The 17,662-nt window shown below is 45.2% G+C and overlaps 3 protein-coding genes across 4 annotated transcripts; all 3 read right to left on the bottom strand.

Moving 5' to 3' along the window:
- Positions 1-139: 139 nt before the first annotated feature.
- s100s (S100 calcium binding protein S) lies at positions 140-2,893 on the bottom strand (the record flags this gene model as incomplete). Its single annotated transcript, XM_079749937.1, has 4 exons — positions 2,843-2,893; positions 1,442-1,488; positions 927-1,080; positions 140-304 (listed from the first exon to the last, which is right to left on the bottom strand). Exons 2-4 carry the CDS (start codon positions 1,453-1,455, stop codon positions 140-142), a joined length of 333 nt encoding a protein of 110 aa, XP_079606063.1. The 5' UTR covers positions 1,456-1,488; positions 2,843-2,893.
- A 988-nt stretch (positions 2,894-3,881) lies between these two features.
- On the bottom strand, positions 3,882-11,368 carry s100u (S100 calcium binding protein U). Of its 2 annotated transcripts, none has more exons than XM_079749250.1 (3): positions 11,216-11,368; positions 7,737-7,861; positions 3,882-7,418 (listed from the first exon to the last, which is right to left on the bottom strand). In XM_079749250.1, the coding sequence occupies exons 2-3, from the start codon at positions 7,854-7,856 to the stop codon at positions 6,975-6,977; spliced, it is 564 nt and encodes a 187-aa protein (XP_079605376.1). In that variant the 5' UTR covers positions 7,857-7,861; positions 11,216-11,368; the 3' UTR covers positions 3,882-6,974. The 2 variants fall into 2 exon arrangements, with proteins under 2 accessions (XP_079605376.1, XP_079605377.1); XM_079749251.1 differs by having other exon boundaries at positions 7,737-7,867; positions 11,216-11,365.
- Positions 11,369-14,506: 3,138 nt separating this feature from the next.
- On the bottom strand, positions 14,507-16,182 carry s100a11 (S100 calcium binding protein A11). Its single transcript, XM_079749971.1, has 3 exons — positions 16,045-16,182; positions 15,512-15,645; positions 14,507-14,825 (listed from the first exon to the last, which is right to left on the bottom strand). The coding sequence occupies exons 1-3, from the start codon at positions 16,139-16,141 to the stop codon at positions 14,691-14,693; spliced, it is 366 nt and encodes a 121-aa protein (XP_079606097.1). The 5' UTR covers positions 16,142-16,182; the 3' UTR covers positions 14,507-14,690.
- Between the last annotated feature and the right edge of the window lie 1,480 nt (positions 16,183-17,662).

Here is a 17,662-nt window from a genome sequence, read left to right on the forward strand (position 1 = left end):
TCTTCTGACCCGCTCGCCCGCCCTCCCTCCCTCTCTCACACACACAAACACACATGCACGCGCACACTGTTCTCTCTCTATGCCTCTCTCTCTCTCTCTCTCTCTCTCTCTCTTGCTACAGCGGCTCCGGGGAAGGCCGCTATTCCTTGGGCTTGTCTTCTGTCTTGACGTCGAGGAAGAAGTCGTTGCAGGCCACCGTGAGGGCGCCCATGAGGATGATGAACTCGGTGAAGTCCACCTCCCCGTCGTTGTTGGCGTCCAGGTCGTTCATCACCTTCTCCACCCCCTCATTATCTTTGCCGCTCTAGAGTGCAGGAGGGAGGGAGGGAGGGAGGGAGGGGGGAGAGGAAGAGAAATGTAGCTCAGAATGTGGTTTCCTGTGTGTATTGGTTTGTGTGATTGTGTGTGTGTGTGTGTGTGGGTGAGTGTGTGGGTGTTTGTGTGTTCATGGGAGCATGTGTGTTTTAGATTTTAGGGGTGAGTGTGTGCATGTCAATGTGGTGAGTGTGTGTGAGTGTGTGTGTGTGTGTGTGTGTGTGTCTGCGTTTGTGAATGTGTGTTTGAGTGTGTGTGTGTGTGTCTGTGTGTGTGTGTGGTCATGTTTCTGCATGTGTGTGCGGTCATATTTACGTGTGATTGCATGTGTGTGTGTAAGTGTGTGGTCCTGTCTGCGTGTGTGTGCGACTGTATGCGTGTGTGTGTGTGTGTGTGTGTGTGTGTGTGTGTGTGTGTGTGTGTGTGTGTGTGTGTGTGTCTTTGCACAGTGTGGGAATGCAATCAGCAGCCGGGCTTGTCAGCACCCGCGTGCCAAACTCACGAGCACATACCTTGTGTGTCAGTACATGCAACAACCAGAAAAAGTTATTTTCACCCACGCCGACACCACACACACACACCCACACCCACACAAATGGCGGTGCACTTACCCCAAGGTAGCTGCCCAACTCCCCCAGGAGCAGCTCTTTGAGCTCCCCCCGGCTCAGGGTGTACTTGTCCCCCTCCTTCCCAGAGTACTTATGGAAGGTCTTGATGAGCATCTGCATGGCGCTCTCCAAGTCGGAACTGGGCTCCTTGGACATGCTTTGGACAGGGAGGTGTTGGGGGTTGGGGGGGGGGGGGAAGGGGGGACGGTATTCAAAGGTTAGTGTCTGCCTACCGATGCCCGCTCCACTGCCACGCCGCATGTCATGTGACGTGTGTGCCGGGTCACATGACATGGCGAGGTGTGAAGCCATCTCCCATAGGGTGACAGAAGATAGACGGAGGTGAATGGAGGAGGGGTGAAGGGTTATCAGCGCTATACAGGAGTTTGTTTAAGGTGGCCCCCCGTTTCTACGGCAACGGGGGGTGGAATATACTTATACTTGGCCTTAGCTGGAGCTTGTGGGAGGTCGGGTTGGGGAAAGACGGAAAACAGAAGCTTTTGAACAATCTTACACACATTGTGTCCGGCATCCTGGTTCTTCTTGTGCTGGAGTCGGGGGGAGACTGTGCACACACACAGACATAGAGCAGGTCAATGCCTTAGGTCGATGGAGAAAATAGAGAGAACTCTTGCCGTGTTTCAAATGGATGGGTACAACAAAATGGGTTTAGGTGAGAGGATATCTTTGAGGGTAAACCTTGCTCCCCTTTTTAATGACCTTTGCTGGAAGCTGAATATGCACGCACTGAGATCATTGGTACAAGATAAGTATTATTTTCAAACTAATTGCTTCACTGTAAGGCCCTTGTAGTGCACATGAAATACGTATCCATATTGAATTGCAAATACGCTGAAATGTACACAAACAAAACACTTATTTCTAGATAAGAGTGCTTGGAAAGGTGAGGTGCTTGTATTTGTCCAGACTCACACCCACACACTCACCCACTCATCCACTCACCCACTCATCCACTCACCCACTCATCCACTCACCCATCCACATAATCATTATTCAAATGTCACTGCTGCAAACCCATATCTGCAACCTGAAAGCACGTCCACAAACTACACAGAGGGTGAAATTCAAAATATTGTAATTTTCCTTTCAATTACTCTCCGGTTGCACCAGATTGGATCCGACAGAGGCAATGATGCCGGTGTAATATCTATGTCATAGATCACTGGCTGTAGTTTCTCCTGCGTCCTATTGTACGACAGAGGTCAGAGCTCTGGCCACTTTAGCTGAAAGAGGAGGAGAGACAGGACACTGTAGCTGGCTGACTGGAAAATATATACGGGGGGTTATCTTTCTCTCTCTCTTTCTTACGCAGTGGCCCAATACAATGGGAAACCATGACGACATGAACTCTGTCATGTAACACAAGATTGAGTTTAGCAGTAATGGCTTCGCTGTCAAGTTGCAGATTCACAGGACGGGGCACTATCTGCACAGTAATGCAATGAGCAAATTGAAGCACATCTATTTAAAATGAGTTTCTACAGGGATATTTACTTTATTGCACTTTTGGAATACTCACTTATATACTATATATCAAGTTTGATGTAGCACGAAATAACATTGAATTACTATTTAGTTAATCACATTACAATGTGATGATGATCAGCTATTTGTTTGGGATAACTACACCATACATATGTAGTGAAACAATACAACATACAATAAACAATAAAATCACATTTACAAAGAGCAACACATGTCTAACTGCCGAGTAAATCTCTCCCTGATATCCATTGATATAACCAAAACCATTCTGAACCCCTACCACTATCAAAGTCTTGTTTACTACATGCACCCTGCCAGTAAAACAGAGAAGAAAAGCATGCAGACAATCGCCTTGAGCACATCATGATCAGAGCCAGCGGAGAAAGGTGCTTTGTAAGAGCTGTGAGTCTTACCTGGCGGTGGATGGTGTGCTTCCTGTTGCTGAGGAGAGATACAGAGGTAGAGACAAGAGTCAAGCAGAAGATGGATAGGGAGAGTTGGGCCGGGGTTTAAATACCGCCTGCCCGCGATGGCCCTCCCAACACCCCACCCCCCCCACCCCTGTCCCCACCCTCCACCCCTGTCCCCATCCTCCACCCCTGTCCCCACCCCCCACCCCTGTTACCATCTCACCACACACACCTGACCCGTCCCACCCGCTTACGTACACCCACCCCCCCACCTGCCCCCGCACCCCCCCTTCTCTGTGATTGGGCCTCCCTGACTGGCCTCAGGTCTTCATTAAGACACAAACAGAAAATCACCAGCACACACACAGACACACACATAGCCCGTCCTTATATCCAGGGTGCGATTTGTGAAAAAACCAGAGGGGGGGGGATAATTTTGAGAAACATTTTAAAATGTTTCAAAATGAAGACGGACCCTGTGTATTTTGGTTGTTAATTATTACGATGTAATGGTGAAAATACTTTGGGTGGGGGGGATAATTTTTATCCCCACCGAGGATAAAAATAATTCAGCAGAGGGTAGGACGTGTAAACCAGAGGGGGGGATAATCCCCACCATCCCCACCGGCAAATCGCACCCTGCTTATATCTGTGCATACATTCACCCCCCCAGTTATCATTATAATCTAGACTCAATGTTAGATGAGGCATGTGCAGTTTCCTAATTTCTTTCTTATTACATCAAATGCTTTTTCTTAATTATAAAAGTTGTTGTACATGATCTTGGTGTATGATTTGAAATTGTGTCATACTTATATCTTCTTATTATTACATACTGAAATGATGAGTTATTATTATTCATCTCCACAAACACACACACACACACACACCCACACACACACATGCACACACACACACACACACACACACACACACACACACACACACACACACACACACACACACACACACACACACACACACACAGCTACTGCAGGTAACTAGATGGTAATATACAAAAGACCACAGAGAGATCATGGCATAGAGTCACAGTTATTCATTTATTTATTATTGAATAGTACACATATTGGTTACAAAGACAATGCAATAATGATAAAGCATTTAGGATAACTCTAAAATGTGGATTGCATGGCGTTTTCCATTGCTGAACATGGCGGTTTTACATAAGAATAACACAAATTAAAAGTAAAAACGCACACTGCTCCACTGTTTAAGGCACTGTAGGTGAGCCAAATAAACTCATACACGATGCACAACATTACATACACACTGACCTGCTACCAAAGCTTGCATCCGTTGTTTATGCTATCAGCAAATCAACTGGATGCACATACACATAACAAAGTTCTGAAGTTATTCTCATTTCTACACTCGGATTGTGTGTTGAAATCTCTAAGTATGTATATTAGTTGTGTGTTTGGCAGGGAGTCAGTCGGTCTGTGTACAGAGGCCTGTAGTTAAGTCCGCCAAGTTCCACGCAAGTCGAAAAACAAGTTAATTTATATTTATATTATATTTTAGGCGGGGGCAGTGAGGGTTGATCCAAATATTCTGTTGAACACAGAGGGTGTGCCTTTCACTAAATCCCATCACCATATGTCACACTTTTAATGGATTTGTCTGTTGAGTTGCGGCGGTGAAGTCAGCGTTCAGGTGCATGTTTATCATATGGGTTATTAGAGTTTCAAAGATATGCTGAGTGCCAGCGCAGACACACAAGATGCAAAATGATCCTTCACGCATAGTAGGCGACTAACTGCAGACAGTCAGAGACTGGGGCCTTTGTAGTATTCTAGTACCATGAAAAGAGAACCGATATTATTAAAACTGAACTAACTGAACAAAATAAAAACAAGAGAGTACACGTTAGTCAAGAGACATAAAATGTAACGTTAAGTAAATAACATAGGCGCAGTGACTGTAATGTCCAAATTTGAGCTCTTTTGTACGTTTGAACTGCAGTGCGGGTCAATGAATGTGGTCTATTTGGACAAGAAAACAAAATGGGCCGAGCAATGTTGATGAGAGCGTATTTACAATAGGTGTGTCCCAGCGCCACAGTGTGTGACTCACAGGAGTTTGGTTGAATTTGTCCTGCCTGTTTGGCCACTAAGAGATTCAATGTGCTTGGTACTGCTGATATGATAACGCACAAGGCGCAAGGTCCAAAACCTGGCCTTAGTGGCTGGCCACACAGCCGTATGCAACATGAGCCTCTCTCTCCCTCTCTTTCTCTCTCTCCCCAAGCCTGCATTATTCACGACCAGACAATTTACAAATCATTAGGCTCTAATTAACAAATCATTTGCTTATAACAGGACAAATAAGTATGTTTCCAATTTTGCAGAGACTTCAAGTAATCTCCATAGTGGTCAAGGTTAGGACAATATGTTAAAAATAGATAGGTTTCTTATATTAGATTAGAAAAGTTCAATAAGAGAGATACCACTGAGTCATGGCAGCGTACTGCTTGAAAAGGGACCACTATTTTAATAATACAATGGTTATATTCTGCCGGTTACTGATAGCAATATAGTGTGCAATAGCGTGTTAGAGATATGCTGGAGATTGATGTCTGATTGGTGGGTACGATATGATATGTCGTCGTCCCCGGTGACAGAGTGGTGATCTGTAAAGGGCAGGGTCACCAGAGACACCGGATTACTTTCGTGTAATTGTTTGAGCTGGAGGGCGTGTTCGCCAACCAAACGCCTAATCCACCGGGGATTTGTAAACTCTGACAGGTGTCGCCAGGCGGGTCAAACAGGGTCCCTCCGCCAAAATAAGGGCGTGACCAAAAGTAAAAAAACACACGCAACCCTGCCGAATTGGCAACTGCGTGATGCAGCAGCCCGCGCGCTAGTCTAAGTGGATCGTTTCAAACCTTTTAAAAAAAATAATGACATAACAGAATAGTAAACAAAATGGAGAACAAAACAGAATAAAACAACCTCCCTTTCCAGTTTAATTGTGTTTGTTTGTTCCCGTTTGCCAGCCTTGTCCCCCGAGGTTACTTTGGGCTCCCCTATGACCGTACAGGTCCTCTCCCGGTGTGGATTACCGCCACGCTCCTTAATTATTAATCCAGAATCCTACACCTGATCTTGCATTTCCCAGTCCCAGCCGGTTACGTCTGAAAACATGCATATATATATCTATCTATAGATAGATATATATATAGAGTGAGAGAGGAAACGAGAGACAGAGGGAAAGAAAGATGGAAGGAGAGAGAGAGAGAGAGAGAAAAAGAGAGAAAGAGGGTGTAAATTGCTCTGCGAGTGGAGCACCGTTTTGCACACTGCCTGCCATTAGCGGCAAACGAGGTGTACTGTTCCGATGCTTACTAATGCGTTAACCCTATAATGAGACGACCCCGGAGTCACAAGACCCGAGGGAGAGGTGAGGGCCATACACAGACCTACAGGGAGAGAGAGGGAGAGAGACGGAGGGAGTGAGAGAGAGAGAGAGAGAGAGAGAGAGAGAGAGAGAGAGAGAGAGAGAGAGTGAGAGAGAGAGGAAGAGGGGGGAAAGCAAAGTGGATGGAGTCCCTTTGATTAGTGGTGAGTCGTAGTGTATCCCAAGCATTAACACACAGTGGTCTGGTAAAAAGGAAAAGGGTGTTTGTCAGCATAACGCTGTAGGGACACAAAGTGGCATGGTTTGCTGTAAAAGATTGAACAAGGGGTACGGGTCACATACCTCAGCCAATGCCTGATATGTATCTCTCTTCACATTGACGTAAGCACACTATCGAACGGGACAAACCAACAGAGCAACATAGTGGCAAGCACTGAGGAATGTTAGGAGACTAACGCAGGAGTTATTTTTCCGATACAAATGATAAGAAATCGTCTTACTTGGGACTTAAGGTTTGACAAGAGTTTAGCGTTATGAACTCAGGATCATAATTGTAGTTGAAACAAAACATTTTGGCACGCTTCCTTTTCTCACTTTTCAATGCAGTGTGGTGTTAGACGTGTAGTGTGTGTGTCCATGTGTCTGTGTCTTTGTGTGTTTGCGTGTGTGTGTGTGTGTGTGCGTGTGCCGGCCGTGGTGCTGTCGTCATCGTCGCGTGAAGACCGGGTGGGGGGAACGCACGCCGCCCTCGCTCGCCCTATGAGGTCGCATCCTCGCCCTTCCCCTCTCCTTGGGCCACGGGCATGACGGCCGTGGCCGCGGCGGGCGCCCCGTCTACGCTCTCCTTCGGCCCCGCCTCCTCCACCACCACCCCGGCTGCCGCCGCCGCCGCGGACACCGCCGACGCCACCGGCTCGGGCAGCGCCACCTCCACCGGCTTCACCTCCACCTTGGGCGGCTCCACCACCAGCGCCACCGCCGCGGGCGGCGCCGCCGAGTTGTTCTCCTGGGCCGGGGCGCTGTTGGCGACGGCCGCCGTGTCGCTCTTGGGCGCCTCAGCCTTCTCCTTGGTCTTGGCCTCGCTCATGGAGTTGGCCAGGTAGCCGATGAGCGTCATGTACTCCTCGAAGCTCACCTTGCCGTCCTGGTTCTCGTCCAGGCCCTTGCGCATCTCCTTGAGCGCGTCCTTGGAGTCCGTGTCCTGGCAGAGAAGGAGGAAGTAAGAGAAAGGCATGAGACAGAACGAAGGAACGACAATGTGGTCGTTCGCCATGTCTTGTTTTTTGTTTTTTTCCAGGTAATCAATCAAATCATTCACAGGCCGGTCTATGTTGTTTCTCCTAGCGACTTCCCTAGTCACATATCTGAGCAAAGCGCTTTTCTTTGGGAGTAAGTAAGAGAACAAGTTACTGGTTTGTTCTCAACAAGCTGACAATAAAAGAACACACAGGACTATGTTCCAGTCGTTTCTTTAGGTTCTCCTCACGATCCGGCGAGTGTTCAGAGAGCGCGTCCTCACCGTCAGGACGTTGCCGAGCTGCTTCTTCACCAGGTTGTCGAAGTCCTTGCCGCCCATGCTGTCACCGCCCTTGGCCGACTTCAGGAAGACCTTCACCACTGTCTGAATAGCAGCCTCCATGACTTCTGGTTCTTGGGAGAAACATAGGAAGGGTAGTGGGGAAATGAATACAACGTGACAATCTGCTTTTTAGATGGATGGGTGAACTAATAGAGATGGATGGGTGAATGAATGGAGCTTGGTGGATAAATACATTGTTTTGTGGATTCATTTATGTAGATAATTGGATGAATAAATGGAGATTGCTGGGCTTATAAATTTAGATAGATGGACAAATTAATGGAGATGGATGGTCTACTTAACGGAGATGGGTCAATGAAGGAAAATGAATGGGAGAATGAATGGAGGTGTGAAGGAATTTAGATCATTGGATGAATGAATGGAGAGCGATGGATAAATGAATGGAGATGGATAGATGAATGAATGGAGATGGATGGATGAATGAATGGAGATGGAATGTTTGAGTCAATTAACAAACATGCTAACACCACATTGAAAACGTCAGCTACTCTTCTTCTAATTATTGTACTTTGTACCTACATATGCTGTAGTATTTAATTTCCCAGATTTTATCTTGAGATCATGGGTGTGGCATTTAACAAGCACCCACGAGTCGACGCTTAACTATAAAAAGAAACACAATGAATGAACGCTGTACACATATAGATAGCATCCAGACAGACATACAGTCAGACCAATAAAGAGAGGAGGAGGAGGAGGGTGGGCTCAGGGGGGGGGGTTGTCCTAGGTGTTTTATTGCGTCAGGTCTGACAAAGCAGATAGCGGCGGCAGCAGCAGGGTGAATACTGCTGTATGAATACAGGCTGCTGTCCACGCTGAGCTGTGGCTCCTCGGGTAAGCAGGAAAAGGAAACACCCCCCACACACGGCCAATGGGCAATTTTTTCCGAAAAGAAAAACCAAAAAGAAAAAAACCAGGGGGCTCTGCATTGACGAACGAGGCAGAGTGTCCTGCGGCAGGCGCCCGGTGGAAAAAGAAACAAGAGGATATCCTTGCGTTCCCCGCCACAACGCGTCACAACGCGGGGGGGGGGGACGGGCCGAGAGACGAGATGTGCGGCACAATGGAGGTTGTGATCTCTGATAGGTCATCTGATCCACTGGAGCCGCCATGCAGCCACAGAAGGCCTCACGTTACCCCAGGGAATACCAGCCACCTGTCTGCTCCTTTCTCCTCTTTCGTTATCTCCCCCTATCTGTCTATCCTCCTCCTCGCCGCTTCTCTGCACTGTATGTCCGTGCCCCTCACCCCCACCACGGGGGGGGGGGGGGGGGGGGGGGGGGGGGGGGGGGGGGGGGGGGGGTATAAAGGGTATAAAGAGGTTGATATAAAGAAAAAACAACTACACGAAATAGATAACAGCTACTGTAATCTGTTAACAGCTACGACTTCTGAGTATCGACCAGCACGTGTGTTGGGGTGTGTGTCTGTTTGTGTGTGTGAGTCGTGTGTTTGTGCATATTATTCTCAGGTAAAGATCGCTACTGTATATACAGAAGAAAAGAAAGGAAAACAAGAAGGAGGTATGCACCGTTGTGTGACATATGTCAGCCGGTGGAATTCCAGTTATGTGTGTGTGTGAAGATCACCCGACAGGAACCCACAGGCCACGCAGTAGACACGTTTGGCCCCAAGCAATGAGGGGAGTATGTTTTGTTTTCTAAGGTGACCTTACTAGTCTGTCAACTCTCGGGTGTGTCGGAACAAACGGTGTCTGTGTGTCCTGGGGAGGGGGGCGGGAGGGGGGTGGACGTTCCCTATTTGAATAGGGTAAGAGTCCATTTTTTATCGAAAACCGTTTTTGTGAATCAAGATAATTAAAAGAAAAGTAAAATATCAATCTTTGCTACAATCTGATAATGGGAAGGGGGGGGGGGGGGGGGGCTGTGTCAATAGCCATTAGGGTAAACTGTCCCATCTTCAAACATTAAACTACACATGATAAAACAGTCTTTCTTTCATACGTTTTCAAATCCTTTAAAGGATTTCTAAAAGTATATGGCATGCCATATAATCATCTCTAATCTGCCCCATAGCAATGTTAAAATTGTGAAAACAAGGCCCTTAGTCAACTGAAATCATTATTTGTGCCGAGCAACACCCATAACTGTTATTAATTCACATAAAACCAGCAGCGTGCAGAAGATCCTATTTCCGCGCGGCTCTGCAGCGATGGCACGCCCTCCATAAATTGAACAAACAAGGGCAACGGCCCTTCTCTATCATACACAGCACACGTTTAGTCTTACAGCTAGGACATTTCTATCCGGTGACATGTACACGTGCATTATTCACCTTCTTACCCTTCTACATGCAACCCACTGGACAGTAGCCTACTATTCCCAAGCGACCATGTCCTAATTCTGCCTTAACGAATGCAGGCCTTCAATTACTTATCTCGCGTCGCAGCCCTGGGCTGGTCGTCCCTTACCGTCCAAGGATTTGCGAGAAGCAACTCATCCCCGTTATATATCTTAAAAGGCCGACAAAAACAACAAGGGCTCAAATAATTAAACATATACAACCACAGGTCTCCCGTTTCTCCTCAGAGCCCCAAATTAGATTGAGTGTTGCGTTTCCAAATGGGCAAAACGTGATCCGGTACGTGCGCACCGTCATGACAATACTAGTGCTCGTGTTGCATGAAATATTAACAGAGGAACAAGTTGGATTGTGGCTGTAAACTGCATAGAACTGGCACAAGTCAATATTTAATCCGATACACACAAAAAAAAGCGGATGAAGTGTAGGCCAGTATAGGATAAAAGGACGGGCGTGGATGGATGTTGATCAGTAGCCGTGCCAAAAAGGGCCACTGATGTTTCTCAACGAGAATCAGAGATGACACACCTTGGGACAAGGTGTGTCACACGTTCGCAATAGAATAGAGATGTCGTGAAATTAGACGTTATTACTATTATACTATTACTAGCATATTACATTTTGCGCCAAGTTGCGCATTTACGCACGAGACTCATTTTAAACACGGTGCTGAATTAAAGACGTCCACCAATATGGTTTCAATCTTTCATGTTGTACTGCAACCAAAACTTTATAGCGGACCTCTGCCAACTCCTGCAAGATGAGTAACCGGACGTGTGGGATAATTAAATAAGAACAAACCGTACACCAAAGAGCTTGAAATACCGCCAAATAGTTGCACACACACGACTAACGCAAATGTCCAACAGGTCTTAAATCTAGTGTTACAATACTTGGCGGCCGCGTTCCTCCTGACTGTCCCCACAGTGTCCAGAGCAGTGGGTTTGGGTTTCCTTGAGATGACTCTTTTTAGACATCGAAACGTGGCACACAAACCGCTGAGCTCCCAGTTCTGTTCGTACCAAGCAGAAAAAAGAGAACGGGAAAGCAGAACTGCCCAAAACTCCCCCACTTACCGTATAACGTGTGCGAGGAGATAAAGAAGTGGTACAGATGTGTTCGAGTATGTTGGCTTTTGGATCTTGTCCGCCTGGCCGCGCTACTTTGAGAGCAGATGAGTTGCTGAACAAGTAGGAGAAGCAGAACCTCTTCCGTGATTTGCCTTTTTTTTCTTCTTCAAACTTTTCCCCCTGACAAGTCAAAGGGCGTGTACCTGGAGGAGTGAGGGAGGACGGGGAATGAGGAAGAGCTTACGCGCAACTTTTTTGGGGAAGAGAGGGAGAATACGTTTTACAACATTATGTCCCAAGTTGTTGGTTTTTATTTTGGAGGGTAGGATGCAGGGTGGGGTTTGGGTTTGGGGGGACTTGGGGTCCAGCGGGTCCACGTCTTGTGTAATTTCGCGCACCATTCACCCCCATTTTGGGTCAGTTATCCTCCGGGAAGAGACAGGGCGTTTGCAAGGAAGTTTATAACAATGCGTTAATTCTGTTGACTGAGAACAAAAACATAACGTTGGAGCCGTCATTATTAGATGTTAAAAAAATAAAACAAAGTATTATTATTGTACGAATGATAGATAGATAGATAGATAGATAGATAGATAGATAGATAGATAGATAGATAGATAGATAGATAGATAGATAGATAGATAGATAGATAGATAGAAATATATATCTAGATATTGGATAGATAGATAAATCCATCCATCCATCCATCCATCCATCCATCCATCTTTCTATCTATCTATCTATCTATCTATCTATCTATCTATCTATCTATCTATCTATCTATCTATCTATCTATCTATCTATCTATCTATCTATCTATCTATCTATCTATCTATCTATCTATCTATACCAGACACTATATAGTATATAGACAAATAAAGTTAGATAGATAGACAAATATACATAGATAGATATACAGATAGATTGATAGAAGGTTTGACATATAGATAGATGGATGGATAGATCGAGATAGATTGAGAAACAATGATTATAGGAATACGTTGAACCAGCGTTCAAGTTTATAATGAGTGAAAAGACATATAGAGAGATAGACACTTAACTAATCAAAGCAAGAAAATAAAGAAGAAGAAAAAGGGAAAATGTTGCACTGTGGAGGGCTAGTCCATTGAATTAATGAACGAATTAGTTATCTCCCTCTCTCTCTCAAGAACTCCCACACGCTATGACGAGAGCTCATCTATTCATTCCTTTCTCTACATGTATAGAGATAGATAGATAGATAGATAGATAGATAGATAGATAGATAGATAGATAGATAGATAGATAGATAGACAGACAGACAGACAGACAGACAGAAAATACTTTGAATATGTTAAAGTGGGTGTGCCAATTGGGACTGGTTTGGTCAACAGGGAGCCTAACAGGGAGTGTTTTGATCCCCCCCACTAACTAACACACACAAGGACCGACACACATGCACACACACACACGCGCGCGCGCACACACACACACGCGCGCGCGCGCACATACACACACACACACAACCCACCCCCAGTCCCAATACACACTTTCTCACTCACCCACATAGCTTAGCACATCCACTAGCTTTAGTTTGTCAGTGGTCACCGCCATAACGGCATGAAATTTAGTTTGGAGGCAAAGTCCAACTCATACAATTGAATATATGAACTACCTTTTTCCTATTTCTAGACATTTTATTTTTGCACATAAAATAGTAGTAAGCCATGGGACAGCTCAAAGTGAGGAGGGTAACCAAGACGCACACGTGAATATCAAGAATATACTCACATGGTGTAACTATCAGTGGCGGTTCTAGACACATTTTACTAGGGGGGCCAAGGAGGGGCCATTGTTTAACGAGGGGGCACAAAAAAAGGCAAACAATTATATTTAAAGATTATAAACTCTATTTTACTTTAAAATCATGAAACATTTAATTTGTACATGAGTTTATAACTTCACCAGTCTGTATCTTTCTAACTATCTTAAGTTGATTGAGTTTATGCCCTAAATCATCAAAATCATATAAACATTTGTTTTGTACAAGCGTGCAAGAGAGGTAGGGCCATAAAAAATGAAAAATAAAGTACAGTACAGGGTACAACAAACAATGTTTCAATGTGAAAAACAAACTCCAGGGTACAACGAAATGCAAAACAATGTGCGATTTCCTATTTATTTCATCAGTTTCAGTGTCTAGAAACTGTGTTCCCAAGAGGCTGAGCTTAAAGAAACGGTTACAGCAATCTTGCACAGTCTAAAGAGCTCAAAGGAAACTTCCCTGTTCTACTGTTCTTTCCTCATTTAATGATAGCTGCTATTAGAAGAAAGAAAACGTAGGGGCATGCATTAGATTTTGTTGCATAACCATCCCTCCCTACTTAACACGGGCAGATAGCCTACTACTCTTTACTCAAATGTATTTGTTATCCCAGTGCAGCAGCCAAAAAGGATGAAAATACATGGTTAACATCACAACATTGTGTAGCCTATACCTAGCAAGGATACTGATACTTTGATACTTGCTTCTGCTTCGACGAGTTTGCTTGGATATGATTACGTTTGTATGTATATATCGAAACCAGACATTTACAAACTTAATTTCATCATCAGTGTGAGGAACTACAGTTACACAGTTATGTGCAAGAACAACAAGTCACTAACGAAATGAAGTCGTTTTGCTTAACTTCGACTCTTGCAACAGGAGAGATCGTGGCTCCTTTCTCCAAGAGCGGTCGCTGAGCCCTCATCACCGAGAGCAGCAGCAGCACGTTGTTTGGGTGCGCCGCTCGAATTTAGCCGTGTAGAACGATGCATCGCATTAGTTTCCTTACAATTAGTAAAATCATAATTGTTTTATTTGGTCAGCACGGGGGGGCCACAGGGGGGGCCAGGGACATGTCTACAGGGGCATGGGCCCCCGTAGGCCCCGTGTAGAACCGCCATTGGTAACTATAGCTTGTGTGTGTGTAGCTCTTGTCGACACAATGGCCTGGACTAGAGGCTACTGTGACTACTTGACCTTAGCAGGACTCACTGGTCCCACTGAGCCAAAGGATCGCGCCCTACTGTATCACAACAGAAGCTTTACGCTCGGCCAGTCAGGCTTGTATGGACGTTTTGAAGGCCTATGGAACAGGATCAGTCTGTATTTCTCATGGGCCTGGGAGCACCTAGGTGTATTAGATTACAGGTCAATATGCCCCCGTAAAATCAAAGGCTGTAATACACCACGACTTAAATGCGGGTGGCCCAATGTCGTATATATTCCTAGTCAATGAATGACTGCAGATACAAGAGCAGCAGAAACCCAGGTCGAGAACAAAAACGTCTTTATTCAACATTTTACGATCTCAGAAATTGCCTAAAAAAACTCTTCCAACATCATGAAGACATAAATGGGAAAATTAATTAGAGGTAAATGCCCTTCAGGGTACAGTGAATACAGTTTAATGCACTCGGATTCATTGCGCAATCCGTCAGGAAAGGCCGTACAATTCTACTGAGTGAGTCCTGCTTGTTTGCCAGCCAGGGTTCCGATCAGCTGCCAGAACTCATTGAATGTCAGCTCCCCGTCGTTGTTTTCGTCCAGTGAGCTCATTAGCCGATCAATCACTGCTGGGTCGGCTGAATTCTGCAAGACAAACAACGTTGAGGAATGGGTCAAGCAAGCCCTATCCCGTCTCTAAGATAGGCCGTAGCCTACTTTTGCTGCTCCACAGGACTGCCCTGCCATCTATTGTCCACGGCTAGTACTAAATGAGGTGGACCGTTCTTTAAGAAGGAAAAATCCCTTCATTTAATTCAGTTCCTATACTGTAAGCAACGATAGAGAGAAACTCTTTTCGGGAAAACCCGCGACTTCAACCATGTTTTTAGATGTTTTAATTTTAAAGTATAAGCTGCCGTACCATATGCAATACTCCACATCTCATAGCTTTGGTTTTATCCTACAGTAGGCCTCCCTGAAACCTAGGTAAGCCGCCACTTTACTCAAGTCACACACACACACACACACACACACACACACACACACACACACACACACGTGCACACACACACACACACACACTTCCTGACAGAATCTTCCAGACAGGAAGAGAGAGTCTACTCTACTGCATGCATGAACATGCTGCTGATATCGAAACCTTGCAATAAGCAAGCAGATGATGTCACTCACTCTGGTTGCAACTGAATACAGTCAAGGTGTGACTTAATCAAATAGAACACACAGTACAGCTCTAAGAAGGAGGAGGAGCCATGTGCTAGCCTGGGTGTGTGTGTGTGTGTGTGTGTGGGTGTGTGTGTGAGGTGTTATACCTTGACGAGGTTGGGCAGGTCGCTCTTCACCAGGCTGTGGAACTCTTCCTTGCTGAGTGTGGTGGCTGCGCCGTCCTTGCCAGCATGGGTCTTGAACTGGGAGACCAGGACGTTGATGGCAGCTTCCATGGCGACTGGGAACCAGACAAAGTAACCAGATAAATAAACAAAAATACATTTACATCACGTTCGTCCTCATGAAATATACAAGTAGTTCTCATACAGTTCTGTATAAACGACAATATAAACAGATTTAAACAAACAATACATTTACAACGGGTTTGTCCCAAGGAAATATACAAGTTGTTCTAATACAGTTCTGTATAGAAGACAAAATAACCAGATTTAACAAAATAGACATTTACATCGCCTTCGTCCATTGGATATATAAAAGTTGTTCTAAAACAGTTCTGTATAGAACACTAAATAACCATATTAAATGGTTAGCTCTAATACAGTTCTGTATAGAAGACTAAATAACCATATTAAATGGTTAGCGCTAATACAGTTCTGTATAGAGGACCGGTACTCACCTGTTGGGATTGGATTCTGACTGCTTAAGGAGCTGTTGGTGGTGGTAGTGAGTTCCTCGTCTCTTGCTTTTCCTCCAGCTCCCACATCCCCCTGCATTTATACCCAAGCAGTCTGCGAGCATCAGCGGAAAACACACAAGCCAAGCCTCCCTCGTCTCCCCCATCCAGCATCTTATCTCCGCATGAGCCTGATTTCCACCGCCCAGGATAGCCCATACTGACAGAAACTGGGCAAATACACTAAAGCACACACAAAGAGCCACAAACACACACATGTGGCCATTAACGGACACACGTGTGCGGACACACATGTGTACGGACACACACACACACACACGCACACACACACAAGCGCATGCATGCAGACACAAGCGTGCACATACACACATGCAAGCAGACATAGTCACACATGCACATGCATAATTGCACACACACACACACACACACACACCCACTTGCACACACGCACGTTCACACACACAGGCACCTACACACAAACATACACAAACACACACACACACACACACACACACACACACACACAAAGAAATGCACGTAGACACACATACACATAGTTACAAACTTAGGCAGTGACATAGAAACACACACACACACAAACACACACACACACACGCACACACTCACACACACACACACACACACACACACACACACATGGTTGGTGTTATCCTATAGAGAGCCACTTTGTAGTGATGACAGGGCAAAAGCCCATTTCAGTTAATTTATTTGCAGAGCCGGGGATTTCATCTCTGTCAGGCCATTCTAATCAAGAGCCTGAATCAAGCATGACTAAGCACTAATTAGTTTATACCCAACACATGCCTCTGTTACAGCTGTACGAATGGCCAACATTTCTTTTCAAGGAAATTATCTCACACAAAGACTGTCTTGTGTCCGATCTGACTGTGTACTTATGTCCACATGTACTCTCATCACTAAGTGGATTGGCATAAAAAAAAAAATTACTTGTGTTGAGCCTAAAGCTATTCCTCACAATTCCTGTTGCTTCTCCTTCCATCCCATCCCAAAGTGCTTGCGATGTATTGGCCGGTGTACTGCCATGGGCATAAATCCCAAACCTCAATCTAATTTATCCAGGAGGAAAAATGCTAAGTCTTAAGACCCCGAAACAGACAGCTCTGTATCCTTATAGTGCAGATTGTGGACATGCTGCGTGATTCATGTCTCCTCCTCTGTAGAATGTAAAGAATGACAAACACACATTCTTTTCCTCACTGCAGTTATTTGTCAAAACTGGAATTCTCTGAATCTTAATTGTATCCGGTCCACACAGCCTCCACACTACAATACTGGTTAGTTCACCTGGATGTTGAGTTTATCTATGGGGAGGGCAAGGTGTGGATTGTGTGTGTGTCATCTTTTACTCAGACTATTTCATCACATCTCCTTTGCCTTTATTAATCCGCAAGTCGTTGCAACATTTTTCTGCCAGACTGTGAGTCAACTATAATGTGGAGTCATTCACAATAGGTAGGGTTGGTTATAAGGGACCATTTTCAATTACTTTAAATCTGGCTCTTTATTTGTCCTAATAATGCACCATCTGCTTCTCTCATAAAAGGTTCCTGTGCCTTAT

This window comes from Pollachius pollachius, assembly GCF_949987615.1.
Source record: "Pollachius pollachius genome assembly, chromosome: 13".
NCBI lineage: Eukaryota > Metazoa > Chordata > Actinopteri > Gadiformes > Gadidae > Pollachius > Pollachius pollachius.

Excerpts from the sequence above, each read along its gene's own strand:
- s100u (XM_079749250.1), bottom strand. The coding sequence starts at position 7,856 with ATGGAGGCTGCTATTCAGACAGTGGTGAAGGTCTTCCTGAAGTCGGCC. Across the intron at positions 7,419-7,736 it reads AGCTCGGCAACGTCCTGACG|GACACGGACTCCAAGGACGC; the intron begins GTGAGGACGCGC and ends CTTCTCTGCCAG.
- s100a11 (XM_079749971.1), bottom strand. The coding sequence starts at position 16,141 with ATGCAGGGGGATGTGGGAGCTGGAGGAAAAGCAAGAGACGAGGAACTC. Across the intron at positions 15,646-16,044 it reads TCAGAATCCAATCCCAACAG|TCGCCATGGAAGCTGCCATC; the intron begins GTGAGTACCGGT and ends TCTGGTTCCCAG. Across the intron at positions 14,826-15,511 it reads ACCTGCCCAACCTCGTCAAG|AATTCAGCCGACCCAGCAGT; the intron begins GTATAACACCTC and ends TTTGTCTTGCAG.